This window comes from Ascidia mentula, chromosome 8, assembly GCF_947561715.1.
Source record: "Ascidia mentula chromosome 8, kaAscMent1.1, whole genome shotgun sequence".
Lineage (NCBI taxonomy): Eukaryota > Metazoa > Chordata > Ascidiacea > Phlebobranchia > Ascidiidae > Ascidia > Ascidia mentula.
The window spans coordinates 2,469,175-2,489,635 of NC_138573.1; the positions used below are offsets into that span (position 1 = coordinate 2,469,175).

The 20,461-nt window shown below is 39.0% G+C and overlaps 3 protein-coding genes across 3 annotated transcripts; 1 reads left to right on the forward strand and 2 right to left on the reverse strand.

The window, feature by feature from the left end:
- Positions 1-109: 109 nt before the first annotated feature.
- Positions 110-3,542, reverse strand: LOC145912589 (nucleolar MIF4G domain-containing protein 1-like). The gene is made up of 8 exons (XM_083000112.1): positions 2,891-3,542; positions 1,781-2,656; positions 1,460-1,551; positions 1,180-1,282; positions 967-1,115; positions 800-909; positions 464-605; positions 110-403 (listed from the first exon to the last, which is right to left on the reverse strand). The coding sequence occupies exons 1-8, from the start codon at positions 3,480-3,482 to the stop codon at positions 134-136; spliced, it is 2,334 nt and encodes a 777-aa protein (XP_082856238.1). The 5' UTR covers positions 3,483-3,542; the 3' UTR covers positions 110-133.
- Positions 3,543-4,168: 626 nt separating this feature from the next.
- LOC145911326 (uncharacterized) lies at positions 4,169-8,106 on the forward strand. Its single transcript, XM_082998637.1, has 10 exons — positions 4,169-4,426; positions 4,484-4,634; positions 4,705-4,750; positions 4,833-4,954; positions 5,437-5,583; positions 5,830-5,960; positions 6,266-6,371; positions 6,886-7,010; positions 7,093-7,213; positions 7,590-8,106. The coding sequence occupies exons 1-10, from the start codon at positions 4,215-4,217 to the stop codon at positions 7,992-7,994; spliced, it is 1,566 nt and encodes a 521-aa protein (XP_082854763.1). The 5' UTR covers positions 4,169-4,214; the 3' UTR covers positions 7,995-8,106.
- Positions 8,107-12,090: 3,984 nt separating this feature from the next.
- LOC145910758 (uncharacterized) lies at positions 12,091-18,565 on the reverse strand (the record flags this gene model as incomplete). Its single annotated transcript, XM_082997961.1, has 12 exons — positions 12,091-12,212; positions 12,540-12,670; positions 13,061-13,226; positions 13,561-13,723; positions 14,236-14,478; positions 14,829-15,065; positions 15,413-15,603; positions 15,987-16,129; positions 16,581-16,737; positions 17,228-17,415; positions 17,847-17,959; positions 18,443-18,565. Coding segments are annotated over 12 exons (1,977 nt in total), but the record flags the coding sequence as incomplete, so codon positions are not given.
- Between the last annotated feature and the right edge of the window lie 1,896 nt (positions 18,566-20,461).

The window sequence follows — 20,461 nt, forward strand, 5'->3', positions numbered from 1 at the left end:
TCCACGGACTAGGCTTAAATGCAATGCCATAATACATTTAATTAAAAAATATATTAAGACTACTGATGCTGATATTCACAGGCAATAGTGAAAAAGGCAGTGAAATCTGTCCTTTTACTGCATACACAGTCATTTAAAGATAAGACTTTCCAGTTGTTAGACTTTCTTCCAGCGATATTAAACGTTCCTCATAGTTTCTGTTCAGTTTCATAAAATTCGGGTCTTTGATCATGAAGTGTTGCAGGAACAATCGTAATCCCTGCTTTGTTGCCGTTTGCTTGGTTACTGAAAGTTTAGCAAATGGAACTGAAAAGTTGCTTTCATCAGATACGTCCAACATCTTCAAAATTAATCCTCTTAAAAATTCCACTGTTTGCTTGTTTATTTGGGAAAATTCTATGGCCTGTCAAGAAAATTGAGGTTTAAAAATCTATTTTTGACTAAAGTATTTCAATTTTTTTACCTTCAAACAAGAAAGTGGTATATCTTCTGACACAATCAGTGCAGCCAACAGTCCAGTGATATTCTTCATGTGATTATCAGTCATGGAATCCAACAGCTTGAATTTGTCCCAAAATGTGCATTGTAGGGACATAATGAACTCTCTAAATCATAACAATACTGGCTACAGGTTGAGTTTGGGCATTCCCAACCTTCTTTCTCAAATTTAACCCCAGAGTTCCTTTGATAACTAAATTTTCCCACATTTTTTAACATAATAATTTTGCAAAATTGTTGTGAAAGCAGAGAAAGGTTTTGAAATACAATGGGAATCTTTGAGTAAAATCAGCCGACATACCTGTCATGTCGACAGAATTTCCGAAGAAGATGATAATAAAATGGGTTGTATGATTTCTGTTGCTGGCAGCATTCAACTAAAACGTGACTAATCTCGCGGCATTGCTTTCCCTGACAAGAAAGTTTATGTAACAAAGGCATGAAGTTAAAATTAAACCTTCAATATACCTTCAAGTTTAGCTTTAAAATATGACCAAATGCATCCAAGTAGTCTTCTGATGACAAGGCAGCATAAAATATTTGGCGTCTAACATCAGTGTTCATCCTTAATTTTCTTGCAGCTTCAATTAGCTGGGAGCTGACATTGGAGTTTACATCTGCATATAACACAAATATGACACCACAAAGGGTTCAAATATATGCATTACGCACAGTATATACCTATTTTCTGTTGTTGCTCTTTGTTTTTGTTAAGCATGGGTACACCTGTCCAAGCACTTCCCACAATCCACCACCTGCCTTTATCATCTGCATCCAATAGATCCTAAAATATGCATTCTGTTATGGATAAACAGATAAAAAAAACAGGATTCCTATCAGGTAGCACAGTATTCTGGATGTCCCGTGTTTAAGATTACCAAGTCGGGCTGTAGTTTAAAACTTTTCAAATACATCAGGATTTACCAATTATATTAATATTTCTGTATTAAATAACTCCTACCTGAAGTGAAACATTGGGAAATTCTTCTGAATCATCTTTCGATGCAGCTTTAACCCTTTTTCTTCTGTTAGTTATTAGCTCCACATCGTAACCTGTGGGCATTTAATATCCTTAAAAGTCATAATTACATAAATTTTTTTGTTCTAAAGAATATAACATCTTAACCACAAAAATCTTTGGATACTGGCCAATATCATAGATAAACATAGAATTCAGCTAAGGTTGAGTTTTTGTATTGAACAAAGGGACATTATTCTTTCACAAATGCTTTGGAAAAAATCCTTGTTACTTATAAGATGTTGTATACATAAGAATATATACCTGTGATTTTCCTAATGTTGTTGTTTTTTATAGCAGTAAGCACTTCAAGCATGTACTTCGTTCGGGTTAAATCTCCATCAGTTTCGCTTTCACTTGATGCTTTTGAAATGTTTTCAATAACTTGCTTCAAAGTAACCGGGTCTTCCTTGCGAATCTGAAATCCAACTTGAGTCATGATCAAGATCAGCAGTTCCAAATCCTTTTCTCTAAACCTTTGGGTAAAAATTGTCACAAAGTCCGTCAACAACTTGGGCTGTATGGCTTTTAATTGATATAAACTGCATAGGAGATGTGTAAGATTGTTTAATTCCTTTCCTCCGCCATACAGTTCCACACTCAACAATTTATCCATATTTTTTGTGACAGTTTCAACAAAATGAGCAATGACACTGGTGCCAATGTTGTTGCCTATGACAGTCATAAGCATTGCAGTTTCAAATATCAGCTTTTCAGGCCTTGGATCTGCGGTGCAAAACTGTTCCATGATGAGGTCAGTGATGTCTTCAGTCACAAACGCTCTACTGTTGGCATTAAAAATATCTTGTACTGAAGAACAAATGCCGTGCAAGTTTGCCTCACTGAGACGATTAAGAAGTCCCTGCAACTGTCTCTTGATTTTTCTTCTTTTTTCAACGTCACCTCTTGCAGCAAGAGCTCTCTGAGCTGGAGGTACATATTTTCCATGACCTGTTTCTGTGTCCAGACTTATTGTTTCTTGAGCATTATCATCCTTGTAACTTGACACATTTTGTTCTTCTATAGTTGTTGATAAAGCCTCAATATCAGATGTGTCACTTTTGTCATCGACAATATCACCATCATCTATCAGTTCTTCATCTGAAAGACCTGATTGCAATGAATCTGTGCCAGGCCCTTCTGTAATAAAAACATTAGCAGTTAGCCTTATATATACATATATATAAAAATATCAAATAAAATCCACTACTATCTGGTATGGTTTATGATTCAAATATTTATTGCAAGTGATTAATGAATGAAAACTGGATCAATTTTAAACCAAAGGCTCCTGGCAGGCTGTCGATCGCTCACCGTATCGATATAATTATATATTAAATTCCTTTTAATTTATTGCAAGTTTAACATTCTTACCAGAGTCATTTTGCTCCTTCTCGCCAGGTGAAGACAAATCCTCATCATCACTCATCTGAATACCACCATCCACATCACTGTCATCATCTTGCCAGGAAACAGTATTCAAAATATAATCCAGACCATCTTCAGCGAATGCTGATGGCAACTTGTTCTTTTTCTTTGTTTTTGCTTTGTTCATATGCATCAGTTTCTCCAAAGCAGTAATCTGCTTTTCTTCACTTTTATTGTCTTCCTTTAATTGGTTGATCTTGCCAGCTTTGAGTTTTTCCTTTTTACGTTTCCGCTGTGTGGCACCACTTCGTCTTTTCACATCTTCTGTTTGCCTTTCTGTCCTCAATAACTTTTTGATCGCCAACTTTTGTTTTCTCAGTTCATCTTCACTGACTTTCGAACTTTTTCCTTGAGCGTAATTCAAACGTTTCAGTTTTTTGGCTTTTTTAAAATTACGCCTTCTTTGTTTTCTTCCGATGCTCTCTGTTGAAGCGGTTTCCAACTTGCAACTGTCACTCTTCAGGTCGCCGCCATCTCCCAAGACGTTTCGTAAAATCCTCTTTACTTGCACAGACTTGTTATGATTCTTTCGACGCATGATTTAGTGGAAGCAAACCATCATTAATCAAATAACAAACATTTTGCGAAACAACGCGTGTTTTTCCATTTTATTCCCATGTTTACACGTGAAACCAGTCAAGCATGTTAAAATACGAAAAATTCATCACTTCGTTATTATTTTCGATTTCGTATGTATATATATTTTTGGTGACTTCTTTTAAGCAAAAAATAGCATTTAACACAATATTTTATTATTATTTTTTGAATGATCTGCAGTTTAGATTTGATTTTTCATCAGGCAATGTACCTTGTACGGTGGCTTGAAATTATGCCTTTACTTAACCATGGTTTCCAGTCAAGCTACTCTACAACTGAGTTGCATTTTGAATTGTGCTTTTGTTTTGTTGTTGATACCTTGACTGCCTAAGTTGTATTGTAAAATATAAATGGACTGAACCTTTATTGTCTTTAGCTGTATTATTTAAATACCGTATTTGCTTTTATATTTTTAAAAGACTGTAATGTTACTAACAGTAACAGGTTGGAAAAATTGTTGTTGCAATAATTAAAGAAATTTTCTAGGGAATCCGTGCAGAAAAAATAACTAATATATTAAAATACATAAATGTTGTCTGGTCTGCAAAATATATGTGTAACAAAAACAAACCACTGTAATAATGACAGACCTCCCAATCTAAAGTTATATTTTTTCTTTTTAGCAAAATCAATGATGTAGGGTTTATTTAAATTTGAAGGTTTATTTTGCAAAATGTTGGATAAGAAAGAAGCGGTGTCAATATTGTCCCGAGCTGAGTTTGAATCAAGCGATGCAAATGAAAATCCAGAATCCTCAACATTAAATTTGGCACGGGCTGGTAAATTGCATCGACTAAGTATTATAAAACATGGAGAAGACGCAGCAGAGAAGTCTATTTGTGCGGCCATTGAAATATCAAGATGCTGGAAAGGCTTTTATGCCAGGTGATGTACTTGCTTTTTTTGATAAATATCATACAATTGGTCAATTATTTGCTTTAGGAAACACATTCAACATGCGTTCACCAAAGATAATAAAATCCAAGAAAAACAAGTGCCAGAACCTATTAAAGTTGAAGAACCAGTCCCTGTACAGTCAACAGTGTATGAATATCATGAAGTGTCTGACCACTACCTGCAGCAGTCAGTTCAGGTGCAAATTACAATTAAAAAAAAACCTTTAAATTCTAGACTATGTTATTTTGTGAAACTTGTTGTTCCAGGAAATAGAAATTGTGCAGGAGCCCTCAGAACAGACAATCTTGTCAGGTAATAATTTTACCACTGATCACAGCACCTCATTTTGTTATGTTTCTGCTATTTTTCCATTTTGTCATATTTCTTTCTGTAGAAGTTAATGTGAAATCAACCCCACAAAGACTGCCCACACCTCCTCCACCCAAACCTGTAAAACTCATTTCTACAAGAAGTGATGCTGCCACGATTGTACAACGTGCTTGGAGAAGACATATTGTAAGACATTAATAACATGACTGCACAAATGTTTTTAAATCTTTTGTTGACTGAAATATTTTACACTACTGTAGGAATTTCTAGTTTGATTGTATTATAGTGTGCAGGGTGAATAAGAAAAGAAATATATACACATTTCACAGTAATATTACATGCAATGGCATGATCGCCCCACTGCGCAGGTCCTTGCTTGGAGATCACAGCTATCAAGCTCCTGTAGCTCAGTTGGTAGAGCATTGGGCCTGGTTAGCCCAGGGTCGTGATTTCAAACCTCACCGGGAGCTTGATTTTTCTAATCTCGCTCCGACTTGTCAGAAAAAAGTGGCTTATCCAGCTAGGCTGCATTGCCTGGGCTGCCAAGCCTGAAAACCTCATGATGTATATAAACATTTATGATAATAATTCACAGTGTTCAAGCATATGTGCGCAATGACAAGTGTAACCATGACAACAACCTAAAAAGTATCTTTTACCCTCAACAGGACATGCAGGTTTTTCGCTACTATCGTGATCTGATCAACTTCCGAGGACAAGGTGATCCAGGTCTTATGTTACGATGCATCAACCCAACTGAAGCTAAACTGCTTGATGCTGCATCTGGAAGTCATGTGCGGTTTCGTCTTGCTGGTGTAAGTTGTGATACAGCCTCCTTGGTGCCATAACTGGAGTAATATGGTTCCAGTTATGGCGTCTCGAGTATTGGGATTTGGCCGAATATGTGAGTGCTATTCAGTGGAGTTGAATCCGATTAATTTTGATGAATACCATACTTACAAATGTTATGTGACCGTAACTGGTGGTCCTAATTACAGCAGTTAATTTAGGAGTTGAATTGGGTGGAATGTTTAAATGGATTTTTACGCTGTGTTGCGCAGGAAAAATTTCCTCCCAATATTTATTACAAAATATACACCCACCGACCGATTGTTGATATGTGTGCGAACAGCCCCAAAGACTACACTGCCCCGGGTGCCAAGTCCTTAACTTCAAAGCAAGTCCACAACAGGTAATTTTTAACTTAGGAAATCTGATAAGTTTGAGTTTTTGCTGAAGTTAGAATATTAATTGAGAGCTGCACACAGGTGTAAACACTGTTTCGACCGGTAAAGTCTCATCAGTGCAGCTGTTGACTGTGGCACTAAGCTAGCTTTTTCAGCAGACACACAGATTTTGACTTTGTGTTACCTTTCGGTCAACGTCAATCAAATGTGTGCTTTATTAGTCATATTGCCACAGAATGTTAATGTTTTGAGTTCCCATCTTACAATCAGATGTGTAATTATGCTTGATATTGACAATACCTTTTCTCAGACACCTTTCCACAAATAAAAATACAAGAAAGAAGGAAGGGTGGTATGCGAGGATTGAAAACAATGGTTGGAGATTGGTCTCAGATCGCCTTATTTATGCTTCTATGGTGAGTAAGCAACTTTTATATTTGATAAAAATGAATAAAAAATATTAAGACTAACAATACAGCCCAAATAACTGGTCTGAAATTCATTAGCAAACGTTTCGATTGTATTTACAATCAATGTAAATCAAAAAGAATCAAGTTATTAGTGTGTAAGCTGCAGACAGATGGCCACTGTTTCGACCTAAAAGGTCTCACCAGTGCAGCTGGTGTGCACTTGGTGTGACTTTAGGACGACTTTGCTGACCAAACGGCCAAGCAAAGACTTCCACTTTGTGGTGACTATACAATCACCGTCATCCGTTGGGCACCAAACTAGGTGCAACCTTACGGAGAAAACAAGGTGGAAACACTATGGCCAAGCAAAGGTCAACCAATAGTGCCGTCAGTCCCCGTGTCACAATAATCATGTCACAATATTATTGGCTCCACTTTGCTTAACAAGTTATTATTTTCTGATTTAAATTGCACCCCAATTTTACTTTTCAGCTATATTTTACGCACAGTTTAATTTCAGGATCCAATAACATGGGATACATCACACAGAACCATGGAGTTCCACCATGTTAAACTTCAAAGAAAAGCAGACGTGGAACGGAAACGGAGACAGAGGAAAATTCAATGGATGAAGAAGATGTACAAGTATGCTATATGTGTGGCTGCTCAGCTGGCCGATATTCGACTGTTTAGTGGAAGCTACTCTATCACCTCACCTTGTTTAAAGGGAGGGAATGTTAAGGGCGAAAGAATCTGACCACGAAACTAGCGAATTGGTGGAGAAGGCAGCTCGTGGCTTGGTGAACACAGTCAACACACAGGGTTCGGAGGCGGTCATGGACTGGGAGGTGGAACCTAAGCTCTCTCGATTATTTTACGTTTTAAGTTTCTTGTAACTATGCTTGGACATTTAATGTGGAACAAGATTAATGATAACTATTATAATTTTTCTGTACCTCACAGATAAAATGTTTTTAATTTCGCGTAAGTAAATATTCAATAGTTTTTCCGTTGTTTGCAAAGGCGTGTGTTAAAGTGTCTTCAAACTGTACTTGGATATTTAATGTGGAACTATTTTACTAACAACTAATTAAATTTTGCTTGCGTTTATGCTCAGCAAAAACGTTACCTCGCGCATTAAAGTAAATATTTAACTGTTTTCTCGTTGTTTGCAACTACCCGTGTTATAAGTTTGCTTGAGGTAATCAATAATAAAAAAAACAGGTCGACGAGTTGCTTCAATGGACAACCGCCCTCAACTTTGACGATTACATCGAAACTTGGAAGGAGACAGCCACGAGCAACGTTTCCGAGCGAGAAGTCGCCAATATTAAACAATCTAGTTCGCAGCGTACCCACCACGAAGCATCTGGCGCGGTTCCTGTTCAATTTGACCCTTTCGCACTAACCCGTGCCTCGTCAGTGGGCATTCGCCAGTCGCCCTCAAAGCTTGGAAACGAAACGAGCGGCGGCGGCGCCACAAGAACCGATTTCCGGCCGATCGAGAGCCACGAAACCGATGTTTCAGAAGAAGGTGCAGAGCGCAATGGAAAAGCGTACGACAGCCCGCAAAGTGACGGAATAGGGCACGGAAACGGAAGACTGTTGAGTGGATTGGTTGCCTCGTAATATCTTGTTTGCTTGATATCAGTTGTAAATACAAGCGATTAATTTTGCCTGAACGACAGCACTGTGATTTATGATATTTATCAAAAAAATACACGATAACTCCGATGAAATAAATAACATAAAATACAGAATTGAGCGAGTAAATTTATTGAAGAGATCTTGACTGAGCAGTTGAAGGGCAGCGAAGCTGGGAAACTTGAACAAACCGAATTCGTAACCGTCAAATCCACTTCAACCACGACATTCGCGAAGTTAAATCTGTAAATTAATGTCGAATGTTTTAGGTTATTGCTTTGTCTGTCGAACGTACTTTCATTGGGACATGAACCCACGCACGTTCCCCCTGTTTAACTCTGGTATAACATTAAACGTTAAAAAAGGTGTGGTTTCGTATTTCTACTGAAGGAGTCAGGAACCAGCGCAAAAATCAACCACCCCAAAGTTTGTTGAAAAATGCATCAACAAAAGCATATGTAAGTCGATGGTGAAAGTTTGCTTTGTTCCACAAACTCATTTCATCTATAATTTAAAGCTCCTCTCGCAAAAAAACTTGTTTGGACGACGTTTCGGACGGTATTCAACAGACCTTTCGAGCCAGAAGAGCTTTAAATTATTGAGTAATATGCCTGGCAGCATCAGCAACAGCAAACTCATTTCATTTTTTTCCGCGGAAAAATATTTTTACTTACCACTTGTATTCCAATCAGCGACCGTATCCATCTTGCCGCTGATAAAATCCTCCACAAATTTTCGTGGTTCTTCGTCGGACTTCAAAATATCCCTGAGCAACCCGATGTAGGCGATTGCCAAGCGAAGCGTGTCGATCTGAAACACGTTGAATGTTAGCTAGCTGGAGTTACTGGTGCAACATTTGACGTAAAAATACAACATACGCCAACACTTTAAAGTCTTTCGGATCTGTCCAAACCAAAATACTTATTTTTAAAACTTCAAATGACAAAAGTTTTCCTCTAAAATGTTTGCAGACTTTAATTAAAACAAAAAGTTAATCAATAAGTTAAAAATAAGTAAAATATGATGTATAAATAACGTGTTGCTGTTGCTGTCAGGCGTATTGCAATTTCAAAAACTATCATTTCATTATTTAAATTCGTAAGAAATAAAAAAATAGTATTCAGCAGAAAGCCGACAAACCTTTGACAGACGTTTTTCGTAGGGAAATGTCGGTACGCGTTCTCTCAGTTCATCGAAGGCGCAATTAATGCTGACCATTCGTTTCCTTTCCCTGTCACTGGCTGTTGTCTTAACCGTCATCTCAGTTTCAACAGAATCATGATTTTTTCTTTGTAGATTTTTGGAACTAAAAATCACACAAGTACATTTCGTTCCAAAGTTCTGCATATTGCATTTAATGTATTGCATTGTAGTTGTGCATACGATTTGTGGTAATATTATAGGAAACATATTTACAAAATGAAGTCGTACCGTTTTTTCAAATGTCCGCGTTTCGAGGAGCGCGACTTCCGTTTTCTCGAATTCGAAGTCTTTGCCTGGAAGGAGCCGTACAGCGGTTGCGAATCATACCACGTCTAAGTTAAAAAATAATCCCTTTTCAAGCCTTGAGGTCACCCAGCTATAGTTATAAAAATGACAGTTATGTAACAAAACTGAGGGTCTCTATTTTCCGAACGTTTGCGTGCGTTCGTTATGACCTAAATTACACAACATTGTACGAAATTCCTCAAAACACACAAAAATTGATAAAAATTACCTGGAAGTTGCCGCCCTCCCATGCACGCTCGCTGCTGTCTTCGCCTAATGCTTGCGGCAGAATATCCAAATAGTCACTCTCCGCGATGGCTTTGAGAAATTCGCCTTGCTCCGGTGCACCAGGATCAATGTGACAAGACCTCTCCCATGTTTCTGCAAAATAGACTTAATGAATAAAATGCAGTAAAAATGCAAAGGCTGACGTTGAAAAATATATTTTTTTAAATTCAGTTTAATATTTGCTGCACATATTTGTATGCTTATGTTCAAATAACAGGTCAATTGCGGTTTTCTGTTTAAAAACCCCTTTCTGTTTGCAGTGGCACCGGTAATGAGCTGGCAAATATAGGTTATTTATCACATACTAAGAACGACACTGCGTGTACGCCGAACGACATGTAGTAAATTTGCATTCAAGCAAGACAGTTGTTTATTGAATACCTAGATCAGATTCCGGACCCGATGGTCTATCGAGTTGTCCCATTTCACATTGCTCGTTCGGTTGCTGTTCTGCATCCGTTTGCAAGTTAAAAGTCCGAAGCTGAATAAAATTACGTAGGTTTTAAAAAACAGCCAGAACATCATTAGACGACTATAACTACAGCCATAGCAACATGCGAGGTGAATGACATGCTTTCAATTCAGTCATTATTCCACAGGTAATGTTTGTTTACCTCGTGAAAACTTTTGGCGCCATTATTTTCATTCTCGGTATCGGGGGATAACCTGTCTGCTTCCTCCACGAAAATCTTTCCTAAATTTCTAAAGGGAAGTTCTTCCGTCAATGACTTCCCGACATCTTCGTTGGAATCGACCAAAATTGCCCCAAACGCTTCTTTGTAGAAACTATCGTTAAAAATACGAATTTCTACGGCATTGGCGTTTTCGTGTGGCGCGTTTTCATTTTCTGTCATCTGGTCTTCGTTGTTCAACATACTGAGTGATGTACTCATATTGCCTGTGTTTGTTGCAGTGTTTGTAGGTCCCGAAAGCAGCCGTGCTTTTATGTGGGAAACGTCTTTAAGATGACAGTTTAATTCTGACTTTTTCTTTTGATTGAAAGTCGCTATAACGGGTATTGGGCAACACATAGCCGTCGCAACATCCGATACAGCTGGGTTTGATACGAATCGATCTAATCCCGACAAACTGTTGTCTAATAAAACGCTTTTGCTGTCAAGCGCATCTGAGAACACGTGGTATATCTGTTGCCAACGGCCAGAACATCAGCATTTGTATTGTTATCATGGTAAGCGAAGATATTAAAAAAAAGATTTTTAGTGGCGTGAAGGAAGCGCTTGATGAAATATGCAGTCACAACCAATTTTTGATAAAAGAAGTCTTAGCTGTATATGCACCTGTGCAGTACATCGCTGAGACGCCTTTTGGTGCAACGCCAATTCTGCCAAATCGAGACTTTCAATGGTATTGATGAACAGCGAACAGTTTTCATTTTACACCGAAAACCTACCAATAAATTATTTGCGTTTTTTTGTAAAAATATCAAACTAATGCACATTAATTGGTTTATTTTCAGTACCTTTGTGCAGTTACCGAAACAAATGTTTACATCGAAAACAGTTTCTTTTAATATCGTTGGTGGTCATACGTTGAACAGGACGCATTTTCGTTTTTAGGCCATTATAATGGCCGTGATCAAGTAGTTGCCGATGACGACAATTTGTAGATTAACCTGCAGGCAGTAAAATTAATCCCGACTATCAAGCGAAGGGAGAGTGATCTATACATGTTTAGATGCTTGCATCCTACTCTGATTGTATTGAACAGTCGCTTCTAATAATCCTATTGTTTACTGACCAAGCGTGATATTGTGGGTTGTTTATCCCCTATTTCCGATACTACGCGTTATTTAAAGATTAAATCCCCGTATTAAATCTATGGTTACATCGATTGGCATTTAACACAGTAAGGTCAGGTCCACAGCCGACGGAATTTTCTTTTGTTTATTTATTTTAATTTGGCGTTCGGGCGCTATCCATTACCTTTGTTCGATAAACAAACAAGGCCCAACTTGAGGTTCCAGTCCAGTGTCTAAGATGACACAAAAATGTTCGAAATTTAGAAAAAACTTTTTCACCGTGTGGCCATGGGATGAAATCCTCAGTTTTCCTTAATTTTACAGAGTTTATTCCGTATAAGTGCACGCACAACTCAACGCGAAATACACAACAATTACTACACACCAAAATTCACATTATTGAGTAAAATCTGGGCCTTCATTAACAATATTGGAGTATTTACAAGCTTAATAAATCGACGACATAACAGAAACACGACAGACTTGTGTTCAAATAAAAACGTCCCAATTTTCAATATAATTCACACCATATATGGCGTTGTCCTTCTACGGTTCGTACACAGGTGGCTCATCCACGTTTACGTCTCCGCCTACAGTACTCTCCGCGTCGACCTTTTCGCAGCAGGATTGACATTGCGGCGGCAAAGCGGTTGTGTTGATGTAGCAGTCTGTGAAGCAAGGTATAAGGTAAAGGTTAATTAACTAGCACAACTTTAAAAGTTTGACGATTCGTGCAACCGAAATACGATTTTTTTGCGACTATGACTTTTTAGCTGGCAAGATCGTCGTTAGTCAACGCTGCAAGGTGCATTGATATGAACTGATAGGTCGAAACAATGTGCATTGCATGCAGCTTTTTTAGTGGCTGTATTACTTGACACAACTTTTTTGATACTTAATATCTTGTATGTAGGCAAGGATTAAAGAATTGCTACAATTATTCACACTGTAAGCGATTGTAGGATAAACAAACAGCAAATCAACGTATTAACTACCCTGCAAGTCAAGAGGTGTTTTGGCACTGTGGTGATAAGGAACGATCCCATGGCTAGCATGAAGAAAAGAAGCAGACGGCCTCTGAAGGTATTGACGCATCAGCAGCAAGCCAACCACCAGAGCAACGGCCCTGCACGACAAAATTAATTGCTGAAAAAATAGCGTTTTGAATACATGACACAGATGGAATTTACACAGATACTTATCATTGCTTGTATTGTTTTTTTAGATTTGGTTGTACATATTCAACCACATTTCTCCAGGAAACGGAAAAGTTTAAACTACTAAGCGCGAAAACTTGTGTACAATCATAAAATCTAATTTGTATATCAAGTGGTTAAAGTTTATGTAAATTTGGTCATCGTAAATTTGGTTGCCTTATCTCGGTCCTAATACAAAAGCACCAAGACATAGCAGGGCCTCAATAACGTTGAATCAAGTTGTTCTGAAAATATAATTTCAGCGTTCCATGGAACAAACGTACATTGTACGCTGTTGGACTTGACACCAGAAAACTTACAAAAAGGCAAGGTGGCCCATGACAGTGTAGACTGTTGGAGACATTGAGGGAATCATGACCTCGATTCTTCTGCTGATCAACTGCATTTCTTCCTCCCCAAAGCTTGCGTCATTCTCTGATCCAACGTTACTACTGATGACGTCATGCTTCGGTTTGCCATCGTCGACTGCAAGAAAATATTCATTGATTTCCTCATTTCGCCTCTAAATCATGTCAGTGCAATGTAAGTTAAACGAACACATTCAAACAGTAATGTAACTACTTGCATCTATAGCGGCATTACACCCAGATCGTTTTGAACGTAGATGTGAGTCACTGATCAGGAGCTTTGTCAAACGATTACATAAAAATTTGTATATGCACACAAAGCACTAGCTTTTGACCACAGGTTCAGTCTGGCTGTTGTTTAAAATATATATTTCGCCCTGCAGTTTATGGTTTAGATCTCAATTTTTGAATATTCGTTACTTGTTATCACTTGTTTAATGTATTCAACTTACCGTAAATGGGACCGATAGTCTGGGTGACGATATCGTGTTCACCGCCAACATCAGATCGTTTACGGCGTGACGGCAGGCATCCGGGCGTACATGTGAGACTTGTGTCGGAATCGAGGCATACAAGGAAGGTGGCGTGGACGTAGACCGGCAATTTGTTAACGTTCTAAGAAAAAGTTGATTGCTATTCATACCCATTGAAATAATGACACAAAAAAATTACTAATTAAGCATGGTTTTTGAAATTAAGAATCTATGGCGTTGTAGTTGTTTTCTGGTAAATTGTATCGCAAAGACCGAATTCACTTTTAGCATTTTTTTCATTTAATTTCACCTTGATTAGGTTTATTAAATATGGCGCTGCTGTTGTCGCCATCCATTTAAACTTAAGTAATTTCACGTCTCAGCAAAATGAAAAATAATAAACAACTGTTTTAATATTGAGAGTTGCAGACAGGCGTACACACTGTTTCAAACTGTAAGGTCTCATCAGTGCAACTGTGGACTGTGGCACTGTGCTAGCTTTTACACCAGCAAGCACACAGATTTCCAGTTTGTGGTACCTTTCAGTCAAATTGGTACCAAACTGGGTGTGTACACCTGTCTGTAGCTCTCAATAATAATAATGTTTTTTTATGTTGTTACGTAAAGTTATACTGACGCAGTGGGAATACTCACCGGCACTTGAACATCGCTGGCAAACTGGAACATGTCGAAGCTGGCTCTCACTGTGTGTGGATTCGGTTGTGGCGAGACGAGATTGAAGGTATTGTCAGTTGGGCAATTGTTGCTCACCATGGAATACATGGGAGAGCTGTTGGGGCTTGTAGTGGAGGTAGCAACAACTGACACCAATACAAGGGTCAGTCCGTCGGACAAGGGAACGGTGCCTTCCATGTACATAGTTGTACCGACCATGACCTGGAAATTCATCTTTGTTGGTGGCAGGAATTATGTATCAAAATATAACAAAACGCCTTAAAAATACTATGTTCAAACGTTGTCAGTTTTAACATGATACGGTTTCGACTGTGTCGTTTTACTGAAAACAACGCTATTTTGCGCATTTGCGGTGCATGCACATAGTTAAGTTAAAATGTTCGTCAAGTTTTTTTTTGACCACATAGGGATTTGAACACAGGATATTCTGGCCACGAATCCCGATCAGGTTTTCTTTTTGGAATATCAGTCAAGCGGTTGACCGATGCCATTTGTTTGGTTTGGAAAAAAATGCATTCACGCATGTTGCAGGGTGGAACAGACAGACTAACCGCTGTAAAGCCAGAAAGGGGAGAGCTGTAACTGCTGTCCATGAACAGGTTGAGCGTCAAGGGGTAGTCGGTGACCTGGGTGATGTTTTGCGCAACAACAATTCCGTCAGGTTTGAGTGGCCCCAAGATCTCCTCCACAGTGTTCGGGTAGGCGCAGGTTGCGTTGAACTGGAGGGCGAACGGGGTTCCGGATATTGTGGTGATTTGTTGAAATACATCCGTGTTGGTGCCGTTTACCTTGAAAACGATGGCGCAAAATTGATACATGAAAAACTTACAGTCGGAATCAACGTTTTGGTTTCAAAAATCGCAAAAGAGGTTCTCTTGTCCTGGCCCGTACAACATTGAAAATAGTTAACGGGCAGAATAAAGTTTTGGGTTCATGATCTACCGGTAGGTACTTCACTTTTACGTCAACATGTTAAACAAATCTTATATCTATTTGGCATACATCATACACATATGAGCATATACGCGGGTTCTAATCTAAGTTATCCCGGGGAAAAATACCAATCAGGTTTTCTACACAGTATATATGAGTCGACCAGATAATTGTCCGCACAGCTTTTACGTCACACCATTACCTGCTCTATGGCGCCACACGCACCAAGTGGCAGTGTCACAACAGTGTTGCTGCCCGAGATTGTGGTGTAAGTCGTCAGATTGCACATGGGGTCGAGGGCCTGGAGGTCGGCGGAGGTCAGATCGTCGAGCATGTTGGTTGGAATGGAAAATTCGACAGAAGCGTTGGCACACGTTGCCACAAATTCGGTGACTGCAAAGATTTGTTATGACGCAACGAATGCAAAATGTGCATTACGTTATCTACCACACAAAGCCGGGTTAACACACATTTGCCATACGTTTCAAAGATTATCAGTTGATTTGATTCAAAGCCAGTGAACGTTGATCAGTTTTTACGTTGGATGCACCGACTTGCTGTTTTATGCAGTGCCAGATTAACCATCGGGCAAACGAGGTACAGGCCCTAATACCAAATCCAGGCCACTTAACTTTCTGACGTAAATTCAGGATTATTTCCGCCGAGCCTACCTACACCCACCCAATTACATGGGCATTTTACTTTCTACCTCTGGTATGAAGAAGTGTAACACAGATGCGTTTTAATGCGTTCAAATTCAAACATGTTTAACTTACTCTCCACAGGGCGCGAGATACATCCTTCGGCATTGATGTAATTGTTGAAAGACTCCAACGAGATAGGCACGCCATCGTCATTCACTTGGTCTATGTCGAAGATGTTGGTGCAGTTCGCGAACAAATTGCCGCATGCAGCAATTCTACATGATGCAATGGTCAATGGAACGAACAGTTTTTGCAGGCAAGGGCGGTCATTAAAGTTTATGGAAACTCGTATGATTGTAAATTCCTAATGACCGATTCCGGGAATCCCTCCCTATTCATGCCCATAGTTGCAACGATTTTCACCCTTTGTTATTGACGACATTATTGGAAAATATGTTTTGTGGGTTAATTTAGCAGTTTTGTTGTGAGTGTTACATATTTTTTGTCGTCATGTCTGTTACGATCTAGGCGTTTGCGTGTGGTTACAATAATGGCTTTTGGACGTTGTTAATATGACCAAAAAATGAGAATGTGTGCCTGCCAGTAACGGTTTTTAATAAAGGCAAATATGTTCTAGCGGTCATATATGCCCCAGGCATATTTACCCTACCTTGTACTCGAGTGGGTTAAATTTGACTGCATCATTTATCAGTTCTGAACATATACCTTAGTTGATGTTCTCGGATGGCGTCCAATTCTGCGTCAACGGTGGTTGTCATCGTGATGTAGATTTCATTGTCAAACTGTGTGTGAACTGGCTGCATTCGATATATGATGTTTGCGTCTGTGAAGCCGTTCTGTCCCGTCATGGTGAAAATGATTGCTAAAAACAAGCAGTTGATATAATGAAAGAAAAAGCTGTCGAGAATTCTAGTCTAGCATGCCAGTCGTCTTTTTTTTTTGTGATCCGAAACAAAGCAAAAGAACAAAATAGACTTTTGTAACGATTTTTTACAAGAATGCGACGAGTTCAGTCACATATTTTGTTTAAAATTGGCGGCAGCCCCAAGGCTGGGCCCGCGGAGCGGGTTCCAGGGCCCATGCGGGTTGTGATTATTGAAAGGGTTCCATTTCAATAATCACACTCCTCACACGCCCTGAGTTCCATTGGTTTGCGTTGGAGTTAAAGGATTTAAATCGCAAAGGCTTGAGAGTGTTGGCATAACATTTGTTCCATATTTTTATCGCCATCTCCTCACTGCATATATAGGCTACCCTACTGGTTTTAAGCAGGTCTTACGAGCCTAGAGAAAGATAAACGTTGTACTTTCTGTTCCAATTTTGTAGCCCAATACCGAATCGCGGTTGCTTACCTGTGCGTGTCGTTGTCTCTCTTGGGCGTAGATTAATCGGACCGTTGTACATCCAATTACTGAAAAGGTGGTTTTCGTCCACTGCCTCGCTAAGGAAGTTGACAAACGATGTTGGGGCACCACACAAGGGGGCTGGTCGCGCTGCAAGTCCAGCCACAGCGGCAGCAAACGTCGGGGCCGTGTCATAACTGCACAACAAAAAAGTTGTAAAAAAATAACTTATGAAGTAATCTAATAATCGGTTGGTCTTATCAGGTGTATTGCCGGGTCGCTTTCTTGTGGAGAAACAACAACATGGCAAAGGCACATTTTTTATTTTTCTGCAACAATTATTTATCCTGGTTTAAGCCATCTATTTTCGATATTTATTAACATGCAGTTTTAGAGGGTATTTTCGGAATCAAGAGGGTATCGTTATAATACATCTTATTAGAGATATTGTTTGGGTTAAAGTGATTTTTGAATGCTACACCTTTTATACTTTTTGTTATTTTCGCTACGATACTAATGCAAAACAATTTATTTGGGCCAAAATTACGATAAAAACGTTCGCAAAACGAAACACTTTCTTTAACTTTACTTGTAGTTCAGGTGCTTTTCTAGGCTCCTGTTATCTTACTTGGCCAGTGTTTCAACTGCGGTTCCGTAAAGCTGAACCCCAGCGTTTATAGACCCATCATCCACCTGTGGCTGGAAGAGATTCATGATATAGGAAACCTTCTGTTTCCATACCTGGCAAAAAATTTGTGTAAAATGTTGTTCATGGTAACAACCAGACAGGTTTATACTCTGTCCTATGAAAAGCACGCCAATTCCTTGGTATTTTTAGCATTTTTTATGCACGCAATGTTTTCAAAGTTAAGAGATTTTATCAAAGTTAAGAGCTCATACACCATAACACAGCCAGGTCGCCAACTCTGATCCGCATATAAGTCAAAAAAACATACAAATTCAAGCGACCATTTTTCTGTATACAAAACAAATTCAAGTCGCTGACTGTTGAAGTTCGTACAGATTTCTATGTCACATAGACTTATATGTGGAGCAGGGTTTGCGACTTCGCTGAGTTATGGTATATTAGTATTTTCCCCTGCAAATGGGAAATGTCGGTGATTTTTCGTCGAGTTGGCTCGACAATGCACATGCTTTGCTATAGATTGTTGTATTAAGGGCGGACAAAGAAATAACCTGATTACAACTACGGTCGTCACTTACATTCCAAGTGGTGTAGCTTCCCAAACCGAAACATGGAAACGGATCTACACCAGATGACGCGTCAATAAGAAAATAGACGTCATGTGCACACGACGACTGAGCTTGTGCTGAAACGAGAGGAAAACATTAAAACACAAAAAACTGTGAGGAAAACATTAAAACATCAAAAACTGTGAGGAAACCATTAAAACACCAAAAACTGTGAGGAAAACATTAAAACACCAAAAACTGTGAGGAAAACATTAAAACACCAAAAACTGTGGTTGTAAGATTCCAGCATCACTTCTTCACAAAGTAACCAGGAACAATACCGCTTTTTGTTGAAAATTTGTTCTTATAGGCGACAACATTTGTCGTCGCGCGGTAGCGCTAAAGGGTACAAAATCCGTTCTTACCGACAATGGCTTGGGAAGCAAGTAACAAGATGAGATATTTCCAATTTGCGATTTTCGCCCAGGCCATTTTGGCGGCTATTGGTGGATTCAGCTTACGTTACAACGCTTATAGAATTCAACAGCTATTCTTCTGATACTGTATAAATATCACAAAGTCACGACTCCTGCAAATAGTTGACGTTTTACGTGAAGTCGATTCGCAAACGATACACCTGCTCTCAACAAATCGCCCGCTCTACTCCCCGCTTTCTGAAAAATTAGATATGTGGAAAAAACAATGCAAACACAAAATAAGTTCGACACAAAAATACAAGTAATTATTTTAAGCTGTGTTCCGTCAAATACACTTCTGTCTTGTCGCTTTGATCCATGGAGATCACATAGAGAAAACGAGATTCGACATCTTACCAATACGCGGGGATGCCTTGAGAATCTTTACTTAACAACACTCAAAGAGCTAATGCGTCCCCACTAACTCACAAAACACCTTAGTACGAGCGTCGTTTAGTTAACAACGTACTGCGGTGTGCGCGCTGTGACTAACATGTCCGGAAACGCATTGCTTCGGGACAATCGGTCGCTGCCGGGATGTTTCCGGCCCGAATTTGATGTGTTTCTATTGCGGGAGGTCGCTGCGCCTCCCAATATATACGCTTTAATCCTCGCACAACAATACGAGGTCGCGCGCACGACGTTCTGCACATGCAACTTTGTTTGTACCGCTTTGCCGGTCAACAGGGTCTGACGATATGTGTGCTATAATGTAAGGCATGTGTTTTACTGACTAAATTTAAAAATAGTATCTTTAAACATAAAATCTGATGAACCTTTTTACATAGGATAAGACTGTCAATCGCTTTTACAAATCTCTTATCCAAGGTGACAAACAACCCAACATAAGTCTACCCAGAATCAGACGATGGCAACACAGTGGATCATTTAGAAGCAAAAAGCGCTGAAATTTAAATGGCAATACGACGGATTTGCAATGGGCCGAAAAGGGTTGTCTTCGAGAAAAATTTCCACACATATGTACACATTTTTACCGACCATGCAGGCATTAGCCGATTCTGTATATTTATTTGACAACAACAGGCATCTCTGTTCTCACACCCAACCGGAAGTGACGTGTCCATCGATGGAGATATAAAAAAGTACCACAACGAAAATATGCCTTTTTCACAACTTCTAACTGAACAGCACAACAAAGATATTTGCAAAACGCAAAAAATGTGTGTTGTGCGATACGTCTGAAACTGTGTCACGGAGTTTAAAACACCACCCTAAATAACATATGCCATTTTTTTGTATACATAGATTTTTGTATGATAATATACATAGATCCCTCTAGCAAACTTACTTTGTTTACTTTAACTTTCTGCTTCATGCTGGAAGAAACACTTTTGCTTAAAATAAACTAAATTTTGTTCCTGGCTTGTGCTAAAACAAATTTTTGTTTTTATTCTACATCAAGGTTTCACAATTTGTGGTCCAAGGACACCTAATGGTCCACAGTGACCTATCTATAGAAGCCCACATGACTGTTTCAAAAAATAATTTCATTTTGTTTAAAGACATCACTAACCATAAGTCTTTTCAAATTTTCATCCAGTGGGGGTCCATA

Bases quoted from the DNA above. Each gene is read 5' to 3' on its own strand.
- LOC145912589 (XM_083000112.1), bottom strand. From the start codon at position 3,482: ATGCGTCGAAAGAATCATAACAAGTCTGTGCAAGTAAAGAGGATTTTA. The intron at 2,657-2,890 runs GTAAGAATGTTA...TTTTTATTACAG, and splicing joins GAAGGAGCAAAATGACTCTG to AAGGGCCTGGCACAGATTCA. The intron at 606-799 runs GTATGTCGGCTG...GTTATGATTTAG, and splicing joins AAATTCTGTCGACATGACAG to AGAGTTCATTATGTCCCTAC.
- LOC145911326 (XM_082998637.1), top strand. From the start codon at position 4,215: ATGTTGGATAAGAAAGAAGCGGTGTCAATATTGTCCCGAGCTGAGTTT. The intron at 4,635-4,704 runs GTGCAAATTACA...TTGTTGTTCCAG, and splicing joins ACCTGCAGCAGTCAGTTCAG to GAAATAGAAATTGTGCAGGA. The intron at 5,961-6,265 runs GTAATTTTTAAC...ACCTTTTCTCAG, and splicing joins TCAAAGCAAGTCCACAACAG to ACACCTTTCCACAAATAAAA.